An 18,453-nucleotide genomic window follows, 5' to 3' on the forward strand; every position below is an offset into this window, starting at 1 on the left:
TTATGATTAATTTTAAATCGATAAGTCTGGAATACAATGAATTAACTGTGTCATTGCTAAGTGGCCTCAACTCTCTATTCAACTGATTAACAGGTAAAGAGAATATTGAATGAAGGGTCATTCCACCTATTCCGAATGCTGCTTTACCCGTAGGTGTACAAAGAGGAACTTTTAAGGAACTTGGATTGGATCCAGGTGTAGAATTGTAACGATAGTTAAGAGCCTGATATATTGCAGATATCAAACGACTCTTTTCTACACTTGCACCGCCGCCAATGAACTCATAAAATGGGAGATTTGTTTTTAGCTGGTGCATCAAATGTGTCAAATAGATTCTTTGCTTAGTATTTAGACTTTAAACTAAAGAAAATAATTTCTCAACTGGAATTAGAGGGGGTAGTTTAATAAGTCTAATATTGCAATCAGATTCAGTGCCATTATCTGTTGCATCTTCGCCATGCAAGTCCAGCAAATTTATATTTGGGTTTATTTCTGGAGGTGCCAACACTCTGAACTCGTTTTCTACGATAGGTAGTTTATTTTGAGAACCTTCCTCCAAGTCTATTTCATTATAAAGACTTTCTAGAATATTTTCAAGTTCTCTTTGCTCAAAAACATCAGATTTTCTTTAATTTTCCTCAATTATAATACGATGTGTTATGCAAGTCTGCTCATTATCATTTTCAATGAGATCTTGCTGTTCATTCCGCCAAGGATAGTAAAGCATTAACATTTCGCGGAAATACTCAACTCTGGCCAAATCTGGGTTAAACCTTCTATACCGAATAATACAAGGTTTTGTACGTTCTTTCACAAAACCGCTACCGTCTTCAAGAGGCATGACAACCCCGCTTTCTGCTAAATTATCGTCTTCCCTCTCTTCTTCTTCATGATCACTGTCTTGTGCTCTTCTACTAGATTTAAAATATTTATACCTAGATGCAAAATCAGTTAAACAAAGAGTTTCTAACTGACTGGATCTTTGAACATAACGGTCGAATTTGAAGGAAGATTCTGAAGTTCCGCTCTAGGTTTTACCATTCGAACACGTTCCTCAGGTCGAGAGGTATTTATAAATATTTCTGCATTACTTGCTTTCGAAAGATGGAGCCCAATGCAGCAATATACTGCTTCTTGTGCAGATATTTCTGTGCCTGATATAAATTTGTGACCTATATGTTTAAGTTTTTGCTTAATAGTATAATTTCCAGCATTTACCTCTGATATAGCTTCATTTAAGATCCTAGAAATTCCTCTGTTAGACTTGTTAATATAATTAATTATATATGAACAGCAAGCATATGCATCCAGTATATATTGGATATCCATATTTGCTCTATGGAGTTCCAAAATCAGAGGATTATAATCGTTTATAAAACGTCTTCTGTAGTTATATTTGAATTTAAAACGTTTTGAATTTTGAAAAAGTTTTCCTTGTGTCTTTCTGAATTTTGACTTGTTTCTGTAAGAGGTAACAGTATTTGCGTTGAAGGCATTGGTGGATATGGTATACAAAAATGACAAATTGTTGTTCTCTTATTTCCCTAGTACAAGACCGACTGTGGTTATGCTTCTAATGGCCCAAATAATTTTCTAAGTGGCTGGCCGAACCGTCTGTAGAAATATAATTTTCAATTAAACTAATGACATCAGCGAATGTCTGAGGATCTGGAAGGTTGATTCTGGGAGCATTATTAAGCCAATACATGACGTGTACATGCGGGGAACCTCTCTGTTGAAACTCCACTCTCCAGTAGAAATTTGTAAGAAAATGCTCTCCAAAAATGCCGGCGTTATCTTTAAAAAGCTTAAGAATTTGACGATAGCGGTAGTCAAAATGTCTAGCACAAGTAACCGCGTCTGACCGAATTAAGCGATATCTACCTTGGGTTGTTAAACTGTTGGCTTCCTCTTCCGAAATATCTTTAGAATCAACAGTTTTAGAGAGGATGAGCAAAAGCTCAACCCACGGAGATTCTGCAGCCGACAAAGTGATAAAGAAGGTTGGGAGCCCAAATTGGCGAATCATAGCGATTGCCTTATTCTTCTCAGCTTCCCAGTGCGCAGGTGAGGATCTAACGCCTTTCAAAACTTTGTAACCATCATCGTGTTGAATCAAGTTTTGAACAAAGTTTTCGTTTAATAGATTTTGGGCCGTAACTCGGTTGCGACCTGAAAACTTTCTAAGGCAAATGGTTGTACTATTCTTAATTTGTAGCAGTTCTAACTTTTTGTAATCATAGAACAACTTTGAAATGGTACCCGCTCTTCTGTCAAAACGGCGAATTTCAGAACGTATTATCTTGCTATACGTTTCAGAGCATGTACGGCTCTGTCCAACGTATATTGTTCCAAACGACAACTTTTCTGAATTATTATCTTGAATTATGTCAATTGGTCTTTGTCCTTCACCTGTAGCTATAACTAAACGGTTATAGTCTAAGTTATCTACAGGAATATTGTCCAAAAGAATTTCTTGAACACCTGGATTTAGCTCTAAAGGGAAAAGAACCGTGGGAATATTATTGCCTGAGAGATTATCATGAGAAGTTTGTTTCGCATGAAAGAATTGAACCAATCGGGAATCCTCTGCAGATGCAACAAACGGAACTTCCTCTTGATTATTAAATTCTGAAATCCAGTTTTCATTAATATGTATATTAAGAGCTGCAAAGCTACCATAATCTTTGCGGGGCGTATGGTATCGATCATGTAATCATGATTGTATTCCAAACACCTTCTTAAGTGAATTTGTATAACATGAGCCTCTCAAAGGATCTTCGTAGAGATGTCACAATATTGTTAACAGAAATTGGTATATTAACAACAGCACCTTTGATCAAACTCTGACCTTGATATCCTAACGGACGGATTGTCATAAAAGGCAATCTAGGCATTATGAGACATTCTTCAATTAGGGTCAAACCTTTCAAACAATCCGTTATTTCATATTAAATCGATATTATACATATTTAGCTTAAAAATAATAAATATTAACAACTTTAAAAATATAAAATATTATTATGTTAATTTGTATATAATGTTTACAATATTAAACATAAATTTTTATAAAGATTCTTATACATATATCCAAATTATATTTCTTTTCTCCTTATACTATTTAATTTCTATCATATATTTATATAATAATGTCATATATACATATAATTTAAATTTGCTTAATTAGATTATTTACATATTTTTCTTAAATTTGTCTTAAAAACTACTGTCAAAATTGCTATACCATTCTAATTCGCTTACATTATATTTGGAAAAAAAAATGAAGAACTATTGCACTGAGTCTGAAAACATTAGTTCGAAATAGAGACACAAATACTGTCATGATAGCTGTGTACTGTCTCAAAAGTAATTGCATTTACATGGGAAGGATCCATGTTTGAAAATGCCCAATCAATTTGGTACCGGCAGGTGTAGTTGAATATTCTGCACCAAGCAGGGAACTAAAGTTTTTTTCTTGGAGCAGATTTCTTATTGCAGTCCCTGTAGACATTTAATAAATGTTAAAATTTCCAACAATTAGCACATTTTGATAGCCTAACTCAGAAGTAAGGACTTCCTGAAGTTCTACAATTAAATGTCTGACAGAGAAAGCTGAATTTCTATATAGAACCAGAATATTAATATTAAAACATTTAAACAAAACCGCTTCTAAAACTTTGCGACCTGAATAAATTTTCTTTACAGCCTTTGATTCTATAGAGCAAGCAATACTATGCTTTGCATATATTATAACGGCCCGTTTATTTCTGTTGCTTGTTTCCGTGCTATCTATCCTTAGCTCGTTAATTGGAGTAAATCCTGGTATATTAAAACTTTCGCAAGGATAACTCCAAGTTTCTACGAAACATAAAATATCTGAAGATAGCATCAAACAGTCGCTTTTTGTATCATTAATGTGAGCATGAAGACTCTGAACATTATGGAATAAAATTTGATGTCCTGATGTTCGGGAAATCATAAAATTGAAACTTGTTGTCAGAGCTTTATTTGTGTTCAACTCCCTCAGTTCCCTAAATACAGCATCCGATTCAGAAAATTTGTTAGGAGGAATAAAATTTCCTATGATGAATAGACCTTCTGCAGAAGTAGCTCGACTACAAGCGACATATATTGAAGCTCTAGGCATTCTGGGTCGAGTATGAACTACAACTTTATTATATGTGGCACCCTGGCTTTTATGAATAGTTATTCCCTCAGCCGGAACAACTGGAAACTAATTTCTTTCAATTGAAATTTGTTCATTTCTTTTATATTGAAAAGATTGTAGAACTTTTTTAATTGGGGTCCAAAAACTTTCTAGAGGATGAGGCTTTTTTGATCGTGCTATCAAACCAACAGAACGTTCCAAAACTTTAATCCACAGAATTGTTGGAAAAGATCAATGGAAATCAATTTGCATAAGTTATCCAGCTGCCTCATTAACCAAGCCATCACACGTGTTTATATTCACTGTAATCATATATTTGGCAGAGGTTTTTAGTGTCAATTCATAGGGCAGTCCCTGCGTTTCAGAACTTTTGAAAATTTTAACTCTTTCCAAAATATTATCATTTTCATTTATACCAATTCCTTTAACTGAGTCTTTTGCAGTTGAAAGGATAGCTTCAGCTGGATTCGACTGAGCTTAAGGGCATTGAAATTATTTGTCTCTTCATTGGACCAAAATAAATGTATGGCGTCATCAGGACCTTCTTCGAAATTAACTACTCGACTTTCAATGAGTGATATGTCCTCATTTGTCATAGTACCAGATGCCATATGGTTTAATGCAATTGCAAAAGCCTGATCGGGAGGATGTCTCATTATCTCTGTTAATTCAAAGTATTTAAATAACTCCCACAAAGGGGAACCGACTAAAGTGCTGCATGCATCATTGGGATTAGGACAGAATATCCACCTATCTCAAACAGGTGACAGTTGCTTCAAATCAACAAACACTATGATCGGTATACCTCCGAAGGGGCTGTCTGTTTTGAAAATTTGTATTAATCTCGCATCAACAGAGCTAAACATACAAGCACCTACCATCGATATTTCATCAATTATGATTAATTTTAAATCGATAAGTCTGGAATACAATGAATTAACTGTGTCATTGCTAAGTGGCCTCAACTCTCTATTCAACTGATTAACAGGTAAAGAGAATATTGAATGAAGGGTCATTCCACCTATTCCGAATGCTGCTTTACACGTAGGTGTACAAAGAGGAACTTTTAAGGAACTTGGATTGGATCCAGGTGTAGAATTGTAACGATAGTTAAGAGCCTGATATATTGCAGATATCAAACGACTCTTTTCTACACTTGCACCGCCGCCAATGAACTCATAAAATGGGAGATTTGTTTTTAGCTGGTGCATCAAATGTGTCAAATAGATTCTTTGCTTAGTATTTAGACTTTAAACTAAAGAAAATAATTTCTCAACTGGAATTAGAGGGGGTAGTTTAATAAGTCTAATATTGCAATCAGATTCAGTGCCATTATCTGTTGCATCTTCGCCATGCAAGTCCAGCAAATTTATATTTGGGTTTATTTCTGGAGGTGCCAACACTCTGAACTCGTTTTCTACGATAGGTAGTTTATTTTGAGAACCTTCCTCCAAGTCTATTTCATTATAAAGACTTTCTAGAATATTTTCAAGTTCTCTTTGCTCAAAAACATCAGATTTTCTTTAATTTTCCTCAATTATAATACGATGTGTTATGCAAGTCTGCTCATTATCATTTTCAATGAGATCTTGCTGTTCATTCCGCCAAGGATAGTAAAGCATTAACATTTCGCGGAAATACTCAACTCTGGCCAAATCTGGGTTAAACCTTCTATACCGAATAATACAAGGTTTTGTACGTTCTTTCACAAAACCGCTACCGTCTTCAAGAGGCATGACAACCCCGCTTTCTGCTAAATTATCGTCTTCCCTCTCTTCTTCTTCATGATCACTGTCTTGTGCTCTTCTACTAGATTTAAAATATTTATACCTAGATGCAAAATCAGTTAAACAAAGAGTTTCTAACTGACTGGATCTTTGAACATAACGGTCGAATTTGAAGGAAGATTCTGAAGTTCCGCTCTAGGTTTTACCATTCGAACACGTTCCTCAGGTCGAGAGGTATTTATAAATATTTCTGCATTACTTGCTTTCGAAAGATGGAGCCCAATGCAGCAATATACTGCTTCTTGTGCAGATATTTCTGTGCCTGATATAAATTTGTGACCTATATGTTTAAGTTTTTGCTTAATAGTATAATTTCCAGCATTTACCTCTGATATAGCTTCATTTAAGATCCTAGAAATTCCTCTGTTAGACTTGTTAATATAATTAATTATATATGAACAGCAAGCATATGCATCCAGTATATATTGTGTTCATACCAAATGAACACATCCCTGCATTGTTCTCCTAACTCGTATAAATACGAATTAGAGGACAATGCAAAAGGCTCAACAGCACCAACATCGCTCATAAATTCCAATTGGAATTAATCAGCCGATAAAAGAGCATATACCAGCGGACGGACACAAAAAGGCGCGAAAATAAGATCGCCCCAGCAACACAACAACAACAACAGCAGCACCACTTAGGAATCTACGCGGGATTATCAGGTTATAATTAAATATATAATTAAGTTATCTTATTTAAATCTAATCTATAAATAATACATAAATTGGATTGTACATATAACACTTAATTAACCCACACAAATTATCATATTTTTACCCTATATACTAAAAGTAATTAAAGTTACATTTTGTCGAAATTAAATTAACATTTTATTTTATTTGGCACACCGGCAAACTCAACGTCGAGTACCCCGACATTTTGGTCCTTCGAGCCGGATCCGTTCCCGATAAAATAAAACCCACGCAATTAATCAGCGCTTATATATTATACATTCACCCACCCAATCAACCACCGTTTGGATCATCAAAAATAATATATTCGCCCACCCAATCAACCATAAACTTGAATCAGATCAGCAACAAGGATTACATACGTGGAAAAAATTGTGAGTACATAAACCCAAATTTTTAAAAAATATAATATATCAGTGCAATACGGAATAAAAGTGCAAAGTGAAAACAAATATATAATAAAATAAATCTTGTGCTTAACAAATATTAAGTGCAAAGTATTTGCGAATTTATTATTGCCATATTCCGTTTAGCACATTACTCATAATACATACATAAGTACGTACTTACAATATATAATATATATTTTTTGAGAGCCAAGTAGCGTTACTCTTACGTACCCCGACATTTTGGTCCTTCGAGCCGGATCCGTTCCCGATAAAATAAAACCCACCCAATTAATCAGCGCTTATATATTATACATTCACCCACCCAATCAACCACCGTTTGGATCATCAAAAATAATATATTCGCCCACCCAATCAACCATAAACTTGAATCAGATCAGCAACAAGGATTACATACGTGGAAAAAATTGTGAGTACATAAACCCAAATTTTTAAAAAATATAATATATCAGTGCAATACGGAATAAAAGTGCAAAGTGAAAACAAATATATAATAAAATAAATCTTGTGCTTAACAAATATTAAGTGCAAAGTATTTGCGAATTTATTATTGCCATATTCCGTTTAGCACATTACTCATAATACATACATAAGTACGTACTTACAATATAATATACAATTTTTGAGAGCCAAGCAGCGTTACTCTTGGTATCTATTCGTACATACACGTATATATATATTCAAATTGCATTACCCGCTCTCTTAAATATTCATTGCTGGTGCATTGCGAGCAAGCAAAAAACCCTGTAGGAAAAAATTCAAATAACCCAGTAGGAAATTTTTCGTTCATCGGAATTTTAAATATTGTGCATATATAAGACACACACACAAAACAAAAAAAAAAATTTTTTTTGGAAATTCGCTAGCATTCGGGAATTTGCTTGTTGATATTTAAATAAAGAAAAATTATTTGAAATTTATTATTTGTTTCATTTAAATTTTATAAATTGTTGCGATTTCTATATAATAAACTAATAAATAAAGTTGCTATCGAAAATGGAAGAATTTAAGTTCTGTATTTCGGATTTACTCGAATATATCGAAGAACATTATGAAACCCACCCCGAAGATGAATCCGTTTATACTCTGGAAATAAAAAGATTTGAACTCAACGCTATTTACGACAAGGCAAACAAGTCATACGATGCCTTTCGTAGAACCCCACAAAAACCCGGTGAAACTATTGACTTCTCAAAAGTTAAAGAAAAATTTAAAACAGGTCATCAATTATATTTGAAATGTTTGGGATCCATTAACCAAGCTATAGATGATCTTAAGACCCCAACCCCCACAATAAAGGAACGAGCTTCAGATGAAAACACATCGCGGGACATAGGATCTTCAATTCATCTACCCCCTTGTGACACGGACATATTTTATGGCGACTTCGTAACCTGGCCCTCATTCAGAGACATGTTTACGGCCATATATGTAAATAATCACAAAATTAGTAACGTGGAGAGACTGTTTCACCTAATTCAAAAAACCCGAGGAGAAGCAAGATCAATAGTGAAAAACGCACCATTAACAAATGATGGTTTCTTGATGGCATAGAGGGACCTGGTATCGCAATACGAAAACAAACGAGTTCAAGTCAACGCGCAATTAAAAATTTTGTTTAATTTACCCCAAGCAAACCAGGAAAGTGGAAGCGCTATTAAACACCTTCAGAGGACCGTCAACAATTGTCTTACAAATCTTCATAATGTATACATAGACACGACTAGTTGGGACCCAATCTTAATCTTCTTATGTGGATTGAAATTGCCTAAAACTTTACTTCATCAATTTGAGGATACCCTAGAAGACAACTCCGAAATACCATCATGGAAAACTTTCGACGCATTTCTCACCCATAGATACAAATCTTTGGAAGCAGTAGGAAATCTAACTGACCCCGTTCCAGTTACCCAACCCGACAGTGGGCCTTATAGAAAAGGAAAAGACAGGAAATTTAATACCTTTCACGCGAACGTCTCTGGAACTTCGAAATTGAGTTTTCCACACGCTAGTGAAAACCCTGTAAGAAACAACATCATCTCAAGAAAACCCCAAGACATTGAGAGTTGTAAGTTATGTAGAACCCAACATTCCATTCGAGAATGCCCAAAGTTTTTACAAATGAATGTTGAGACCCGAATAAACGTAATAAAAAATAATGGTTACTGTTTTAATTGCCTTGCATTATCGCATAGTTTCAAGGATTGCAAGAGCAAATACTCATGCAGAATATGTAGAAAGAAACATAACACTCTTCTGCATAGGGATGCCCCATATCGCTCCCAAACCCTCCCGCAAGGATCAAGAGCCTCGAACCCGCCTCTTGACTCTACCAATAGTAGTACCTCCCAAACCCATAATCCCAATACAAATCCGCAAGCCTACACAACCCTCTTACAGTCCACTGAAAATAAAACTCAAGACCCACACAACTCAAGTAGGAAGCAGGTTTTGCTAGGTACTGCCATAGTGCAAGTTTCTTACAAAGGGCAATTATATACAGCTCGAGCACTAATCGACTCTGGGTCAGAAGCTACGTTCATTTCCGAGAAGTTCCACAGAAAATTGGACATACCCACATTCAAGAAAAACGCACAAGTGACCGGATTGAACAACACAGTCTCCGCAACAGCTACCAAAACTTGCGAACTCACCCTTCGTTCACCAACAAAAAGGGAATTTAAGATAACAACCCACGCGTTTATCTTAAAAACTTTAACCGATAACTTACCCACTCACTCACTTGATAGAATAATTTCTAATAAAGAATTCGGTTTTAGTTTAGCTGACCCTCACTTCTATAAACCCAGACCTGTCGACATCCTTATCGGAAGTGATCTGTACCCACAAATAATTCTCAGTGGCGTACAGAGAAATGTACTCGGGTCATTACTAGCCCAAGAAACAGAATTCGGTTGGATTCTTTCCGGACCCACACCTGAAAAACCCATCTCACCCTCAATATTGTCAATAAGACGACCCCAGACAAGTTGCTCACACAATTTTGGGAAGTCGAAGAAGTTCCGAAAAAGCCTCTACCCTCAACTTCGGATATACTGTGTGAGCAACATTATCAAAAAACAACCCGAAGACACTCAACTGGGCGCTACGTGATAACATTACCCTTTAAAACCCCAGAAAAAATAGACTTGGGCAACTCAAGACATATAGCTTTAGCTCAGTTTCTAAGAAATGAAAAATCCCTATCTAGAAAACCTGAAATAAAAACAGAATACGACAAGGCCATCAACGAGTACCTGGAACTCGGTCATATGACAAAAATAGAATATGACCCCGCAGAGAATACGAAAACATATTATCTACCACATCACGCAGTCATCAAACCCGATCGCTTAACGACCCAACTACGAGTGGTATTCAACGCATCATGCCCCACCTCAAATAGAAACAGCCTCAACGATGTATTACACACTGGACCTATTCTGCAAGCAGACCTGGTAATCCTAGTGGTAAAATGGCGTATGTTTCGAATCGTATTCAATGCAGATATTCAAAAAATGTATCGTCAAATACTTGTTGAAAGCAAACACACTCCATTTCAAAGAATCTTATTTAGAAGATCGCCTAACGACCCCATAGAAGATTTTGAACTACAAACTGTTACGTTTGGTATTAACTGTGCCCCATATTTAGCTATCCGTACCCTCCTCAAATTAGCGGATGATGTACAAGGAACCCACCCACTGGCAGCAGAGATACTTCGCAACGGAATGTACGTCGATGATGTACTTGCAGGAGCACATGACGTAGCAACTGCGAAGATGGCACGAGATGAACTTACTTCATCTTTGGAGTCCGCAGGATTTGCTCTACGCAAATGGACCTCAAATGACCCAAAAGTCTTATCTGGAATCTCACAAGAACACCTGTTGGATACCAATTTACTCAGTTTACCGGAATCCAATAGCACAAAAACACTGGGGATCAGATGGAATGCAAAAAAAGATACATTCTTTTTTCTCATCAACCCTATTCACGATAAGACATCGTTTACTAAAAGAGAAGTATTATCGATTATAGCAAAATTGTTCGACCCAGCTGGTTGGCTCAGTCCCGTTGTAGTCACAGCCAAAATAATAATGCAACAAATATGGCTCGATAAATCCGATTGGGATGAAAGTTTAAAACCCTTAACTCTCCATCGCTGGAAAACCTTCATAAAGGATTACGAAACCCTAAATCTGATTGAAATTCCTCGGTGGACCCACTTCTCAACATCCGCGATCATCAATTTCCACGGATTCTCTGACGCATCAGAAAAAGCTTACGCAGCAAATCTATACATCAGTGTTTCTACAAATACAAACACCTGGACAACTCTTTTGATATCCAAGACTCGTGTATCCCCAATAAAAAGTATATCCTTACCAAGGCTAGAACTTTGCGGAGCGGTTCTTCTGGCAAATCTAGTGGATGCGACCCTACCCCAATTAAACATTACTCAGTACCGCACTCACCTTTGGACGGATTCTACAATTGTCCTTTCTTGGTTAAGCAAACCCCCATGCTCATGGACAACCTTTGTATCCCATCGAGTTGCCACAATTGCAGAAAAAGTTGGAACCGAAAACTGGCGTCACATCGAAAGCCAGGACAATCCAGCAGATCTGGGTAGTCGCGGATGCACACCTCTGGAGATGGTTAACAATGACCTCTGGTGGCACGGACCCCAATGGTTAAAACTCGACCCGAAACATTGGCCAATTACCCGAAAATCAATCGATACAACACTGGAACTGCGGCCAATCAAGACTTTCGTCAACACAACACAAGAGGATATACTGGATAGATTTTCATCACTACCCAAAGCCATTCGAGTCATAGCATATTTATTCAGATTCTGCTCGAATGCGTCACCCAACAGATCACAACAGCCATACACAACGTTGGAAATAACTCCAGACGAGTTCAAAACTACCCGTACGAAGTTAATTATTTTAACCCAAAGAAAGCACTTCCAGGAGGAGTATGAAGCTTTAACTCAAAAAACCAGCATACACAGAAATAGTACAATTTTGACCCTAAACCCTTTAATCGATCCCAAAGGAATAATGCGAGTCAATGGCCGATTGAGCAATTCAGCCGCACTATCATATAACGAGCGTCATCCGATTATACTACCCTATAGCAGTCGATTAACAAAACTACTCACCCAATTTACCCACTCAATTACCCTACATGGTGGCAACCAGCTAATTTTACGACTCATGCGTACGGAATTTTTACGCCCATTATCCATCAGTCAGTGCAAAACTTCCATCCATCAGTGCAAAACTTGCGTCTTACACAAGAAGAGAGAAACTACTCAAATCATGGCAGCTCTTCCAGCGGAACGTACCACCCTAACCCGCCCATTCGCAGCAACAGGAATGGACTTCGCCGGTCCCTATGACATAAAAAATTACACCGGCAGAGCGTGCTTGATCACAAAAGGTTATGTATGCGTATTTGTTTGTTTTGCAACCAAAGCAATACACCTGGAGGCAGCAAGCGATCTCACCACCCAAGCATTCATGGCCGCATTCGCACGATTTTTTTCCAGGCGCGGATGTCCCGCCGATCTTTATTCTGACAACGGCACTAATTTCGTGGGAGCCTCTAAACTCTTAATCAAAGATCGACGAGAATTCATAAAATTACTAAAAACACAAGTAACAACAAGTGAAGCACACCAAAACATCAACTGGCACTTTAATCCTCCAGGACCTCCACACATGGGTGGACTCTGGGAAGCAGGAGTGAAAAGTTTAAAGAGCCACTTAAAAAAGGTGTCTCAGATCCAAAAATTCACTTTCGAAGAATTATCTACCCTTCTAACCCGAATCGAAAACCCACTAAGTGAAGACCCCAGGAATATAGAACCTTTAACTCCAGGCCATTTCTTAATAGGTACCCCTTTATTAACCCCAGCAGAACCCAACTTAGAAGATACACAACTAAGCATCGCACATAGATGGCAAAAGTTAAAGATACTCCATCAACACTTCTGCAAACGATGGAAAGAAGAATATCTAAAAGAACTCCACAAACGGTATAAGTGGAAATACCCTCAACGCAATATAGAGGTCAATGATATGGTAGTTATACGCCAAGAAACTCTATCCCCAAATGAATGGAAACTTGGTCGCATCGAAAAAACCTATCTCGGTGCAGACAATAAGACCAGAGTAGTTGACATACGTACTTCTCAGGGAACAATTACCCGCCCAATAACCAAAATAGTCACCTTACCAAATAACTAATCTCATTTCTTTATAGTGACATGGCTCCTCAAAATAGCAACAAATCTATCTGCAGCCGACAGAGTAGCCCAGCCTTCACCATACGTTCACTCAGCGTCACCCGAAGCATCACCCCACTCTCCGACAATGGGACCCTGGCTAGACGCTTACATCGCTTTAAAGCGACCCTCTCCCCCATTCGAGAAGAAAGAGGAAGTACCCACCGCACGGCCCGACGAACTATCACCCATTCATCAAAACGCATACATAAACACGTCGCCTGTGGATTGTGTAAAAAGGATCACCGATTAGTGACATGTTCAAAATTTACAAAAATGAACATTCACGAAAAGTTTGACGCAGTAACTAAGTATAAGTACTGCGTCAACTGCTTGGCCAGATCGCACTCAACACAAAGATGCACAAGCTCAAAACGATGCAACATGTGTAACGGGGAGCACCATTCAACTCTACATGGACACCCCAGGTTGTTCTGCAAAGAGAAAACCAAACCAACAAAGAGCGACGAACGACTGCACAAAGATCAAGAGATTCCAACACTACTGGCCAAGCCGACCCTTATACCCACTGCCATGATAAAAATAAAACACGATGGCAAATGGAATAAAATACGTGCCATAATTAACCCGACCCGAAAGGTGACAATTATAGCCTCGGAGCTAGTTCAGAGATTGAGGTTACCGAAAACGTACCTTGACTCTCACCGCATATGTAAACTCGTCATAGGGTCACTAACTGATCCCGATTGGCATGTCGAAGTTAACTGCCTTATGACGCAGGAATTACCGACCCGACCCTACAATCGTGATATAGGTGGCGAAATCGTTAAGAGATTCGACCACTTAGTCCTAGCCGACCCTATGTTCCACAAGGATGACAAAATCATGATGGAACTGGGAGCAGACATCTACCCAAGGATAATGAAACCCGGAATATTCAACCCAGACAACAGCACCGTGATCGCACAAAACACCGCACTCGGTTGGACTCTAACCGGTGCTTGTGCGATTTAAACCCTAAGTAACCACTCAACCCATCTTAAAACAATATTCATTAACCCAAAGCGAAATAGATCTAATAACTTTTTTATTCGCAGACCCTGCAAGGCGGCCGGGATGTTCATACCAAATGAACACATCCCTGCATTGTTCTCCTAACTCGTATAAATACGAATTAGAGGACAATGCAAAAGGCTCAACAGCACCAACATCGCTCATAAATTCCAATTGGAATTAATCAGCCGATAAAAGAGCATATACCAGCGGACGGACACAAAAAGGCGCGAAAATAAGATCGCCCCAGCAACACAACAACAACAACAGCAGCACCACTTAGGAATCTACGCGGGATTATCAGGTTATAATTAAATATATAATTAAGTTATCTTATTTAAATCTAATCTATAAATAATACATAAATTGGATTGTACATATAACACTTAATTAACCCACACAAATTATCATATTTTTACCCTATATACTAAAAGTAATTAAAGTTACATTTTGTCGAAATTAAATTAACATTTTATTTTATTTGGCACACCGGCAAACTCAACGTCGAGTACCCCGACATATTGGATATCCATATTTGCTCTATGGAGTTCCAAAATCAGAGGATTATAATCGTTTATAAAACGTCTTCTGTAGTTATATTTGAATTTAAAACGTTTTGAATTTTGAAAAAGTTTTCCTTGTGTCTTTCTGAATTTTGACTTGTTTCTGTAAGAGGTAACAGTATTTGCGTTGAAGGCATTGGTGGATATGGTATACAAAAATGACAAATTGTTGTTCTCTTATTTCCCTAGTACAAGACCGACTGTGGTTATGCTTCTAATGGCCCAAATAATTTTCTAAGTGGCTGGCCGAACCGTCTGTAGAAATATAATTTTCAATTAAACTAATGACATCAGCGAATGTCTGAGGATCTGGAAGGTTGATTCTGGGAGCATTATTAAGCCAATACATGACGTGTACATGCGGGGAACCTCTCTGTTGAAACTCCACTCTCCAGTAGAAATTTGTAAGAAAATGCTCTCCAAAAATGCCGGCGTTATCTTTAAAAAGCTTAAGAATTTGACGATAGCGGTAGTCAAAATGTCTAGCACAAGTAACCGCGTCTGACCGAATTAAGCGATATCTACCTTGGGTTGTTAAACTGTTGGCTTCCTCTTCCGAAATATCTTTAGAATCAACAGTTTTAGAGAGGATGAGCAAAAGCTCAACCCACGGAGATTCTGCAGCCGACAAAGTGATAAAGAAGGTTGGGAGCCCAAATTGGCGAATCATAGCGACTGCCTTATTCTTCTCAGCTTCCCAGTGCGCAGGTGAGGATCTAACGCCTTTCAAAACTTTGTAACCATCATCGTGTTGAATCAAGTTTTGAACAAAGTTTTCGTTTAATAGATTTTGGGCCGTAACTCGGTTGCGACCTGAAAACTTTCTAAGGCAAATGGTTGTACTATTCTTAATTTGTAGCAGTTCTAACTTTTTGTAATCATAGAACAACTTTGAAATGGTACCCGCTCTTCTGTCAAAACGGCGAATTTCAGAACGTATTATCTTGCTATACGTTTCAGAGCATGTACGGCTCTGTCCAACGTATATTGTTCCAAACGACAACTTTTCTGAATTATTATCTTGAATTATGTCAATTGGTCTTTGTCCTTCACCTGTAGCTATAACTAAACGGTTATAGTCTAAGTTATCTACAGGAATATTGTCCAAAAGAATTTCTTGAACACCTGGATTTAGCTCTAAAGGGAAAAGAACCGTGGGAATATTATTGCCTGAGAGATTATCATGAGAAGTTTGTTTCGCATGAAAGAATTGAACCAATCGGGAATCCTCTGCAGATGCAACAAACGGAACTTCCTCTTGATTATTAAATTCTGAAATCCAGTTTTCATTAATATGTATATTAAGAGCTGCAAAGCTACCATAATCTTTGCGGGGCGTATGGTATCGATCATGTAATCATGATTGTATTCCAAACACCTTCTTAAGTGAATTTGTATAACATGAGCCTCTCAAAGGACCTTCGTAGAGATGTCACAATATTGTTAACAGAAATTGGTATATTAACAACAGCACCTTTGATCAAACTCTGACCTTGATATCCTAACGGACGGATTGTCATAAAAGGCAATCTAGGCATTATGAGACATTCTTCAATTAGGGTCAAACCTTTCAAACAATTTATTTTAGCTTAAAAATAATAAATATTAACAACTTTAAAAATATAAAATATTATTATGTTAATTTGTATATAATGTTTACAATATTAAACATAAATTTTTATAAAGATTCTTATACATATATCCAAATTATATTTCTTTTCTCCTTATACTATTTAATTTCTATCATATATTTATATAATAATGTCATATATACATATAATTTAAATTTGCTTAATTAGATTATTTACATATTTTTCTTAAATTTGTCTTAAAAACTACTGTCAAAATTGCTATACCATTCTAATTCGCTTATATTATATTTGGAAAAAAAAATGAAGAACTATTGCACTGAGTCTGAAAACATTAGTTTGAAATAGAGACACAAATACTGTCATGATAGCTGTGTACTGTCTCAAAAGTAATTGCATTTACATGGGAAGGATCCATGTTTGAAAATGCCCAATCAATTTGGTACCGGCAGGTGTAGTTGAATATTCTGCACCAAGCAGGGAACTAAAGTTTTTTTCTTGGAGCAGATTTCTTATTGCAGTCCCTGTAGACATTTAATAAATGTTAAAATTTCCAACAATTAGCACATTTTGATAGCCTAACTCAGAAGTAAGGACTTCCTGAAGTTCTACAATTAAATGTCTGACAGAGAAAGCTGAATTTCTATATAGAACCAGAATATTAATATTAAAACATTTAAACAAAACCGCTTCTAAAACTTTGCGACCTGAATAAATTTTCTTTAATGGCCCGTTTATTTCTGTTGCTTGTTTCCGTGCTATCTATCCTTAGCTCGTTAATTGGAGTAAATCCTGGTATATTAAAACTTTCGCAAGGATAACTCCAAGTTTCTACGAAACATAAAATATCTGAAGATAGCATCAAACAGTCGCTTTTTGTATCATTAATGTGAGCATGAAGACTCTGAACATTATGGAATAAAATTTGATGTCCTGATGTTCGGGAAATCATAAAATTGAAACTAGTTGTCAGAGCTTTATTTGTGTTCAACTCCCTCAGTTCCCTAAATACAGCATCCGATTCAGAAAATTTGTTAGGAGGAATAAAATTTCCTGTGATGAATAGACCTTCTGCAGAAGTAGCTCGACTACAAGCGACATATATTGAAGCTCTAGGCATTCTGGGTCGAGTATGAACTACAACTTTATTATATGTGGCACCCTGGCTTTTATGAATAGTTATTCCCTCAGCCGGAACAACTGGAAACTAATTTCTTTCAATTGAAATTTGTTCATTTCTTTTATATTGAAAAGATTTTAGAACTTTTTTAATTGGGGTCCAAAAACTTTTTAGAGGATGAGGCTTTTTTGATCGTGCTATCAAACCAACAGAACGTTCCAAAAATTTAATCCACAGAATTGTTGGAAAAGAATAATGGAAATCAATTTGCATAAGTTATCCAGCTGCCCCATTAACCAAGCCATCACACGTGTTTATATTCACTGTAATCATATATTTGGCAGAGGCTTTTAGTGTCAATTCATAGGGCAGTCCCTGCGTTTCAGAACTTTTGAAAAGTTTAACTCTTTCCAAAATATTATCATTTTTATTTATACCAATTCCTTTAACTGAGTCTTTTGCAGTTGAAAGGATAGCTTCAGCTGGATTCGACTGAGCTTAAGGGCATTGAAATTATTTGTCTCTTTATTGGACCAAAATAAATGTATGGCATCATCAGGACCTTCTTCGAAATTAACTACTCGACTTTCAATGAGTGATATGTCCTCATTTGTCATAGTACCAGATGCCATATGGTTTAATGCAATTGCAAAAGCCTGATCGGGAGGATGTCTCATTATCTCTGTTAATTCAAAGTATTTAAATAACTCCCACAAAGGGGAACCGACTAAAGTGCTGCATGCATCATTGGGATTAGGACAGAATATCCACCTATCTCAAACAGGTGACAGTTGCTTCAAATCAAC

General features: G+C 36.9%; 3 protein-coding genes across 9 annotated transcripts in view; 2 read left to right on the forward strand and 1 right to left on the reverse strand.

The window, feature by feature from the left end:
• LOC106624584 (glutamate receptor ionotropic, kainate 2) overlaps positions 1 to 18,453 on the reverse strand; it is a 1,058,023-nt gene that overhangs the window by 98,088 nt on the left and 941,482 nt on the right. The gene's annotated exons all lie outside the window — the stretch shown is intronic.
• Positions 7,279 to 14,888, forward strand: LOC138858133 (uncharacterized). 3 transcript variants are annotated; one of them, XM_070112616.1, is made up of 3 exons: positions 7,279 to 7,469; positions 13,340 to 14,343; positions 14,420 to 14,888. In XM_070112616.1, the coding sequence occupies exon 2, from the start codon at positions 13,344 to 13,346 to the stop codon at positions 14,334 to 14,336; it is 993 nt and encodes a 330-aa protein (XP_069968717.1). In that variant the 5' UTR covers positions 7,279 to 7,469; positions 13,340 to 13,343; the 3' UTR covers positions 14,337 to 14,343; positions 14,420 to 14,888. The 3 variants fall into 3 exon arrangements, with proteins under 3 accessions (XP_069968717.1, XP_069968716.1, XP_069968718.1); XM_070112615.1 differs by having other exon boundaries at positions 13,340 to 14,888; XM_070112617.1 differs by lacking the exon at positions 7,279 to 7,469 and having other exon boundaries at positions 12,934 to 14,888.
• Positions 11,719 to 13,323, forward strand: LOC138858035 (uncharacterized). The gene is made up of 2 exons (XM_070112513.1): positions 11,719 to 12,631; positions 12,734 to 13,323. The coding sequence occupies exons 1-2, from the start codon at positions 11,719 to 11,721 to the stop codon at positions 13,321 to 13,323; spliced, it is 1,503 nt and encodes a 500-aa protein (XP_069968614.1).

This window comes from Bactrocera oleae, chromosome X (assembly GCF_042242935.1).
Source record: "Bactrocera oleae isolate idBacOlea1 chromosome X, idBacOlea1, whole genome shotgun sequence".
Classification (NCBI taxonomy): Eukaryota; Metazoa; Arthropoda; class Insecta; order Diptera; family Tephritidae; genus Bactrocera; species Bactrocera oleae.

Excerpts from the sequence above, each read along its gene's own strand:
- LOC138858133 (XM_070112615.1), top strand. The coding sequence starts at position 13,344 with ATGGCTCCTCAAAATAGCAACAAATCTATCTGCAGCCGACAGAGTAGC.
- LOC138858035 (XM_070112513.1), top strand. The coding sequence starts at position 11,719 with ATGGTTAACAATGACCTCTGGTGGCACGGACCCCAATGGTTAAAACTC. Across the intron at positions 12,632-12,733 it reads ATTTTTTTCCAGGCGCGGAT|TAACAACAAGTGAAGCACAC; the intron begins GTCCCGCCGATC and ends TAAAAACACAAG.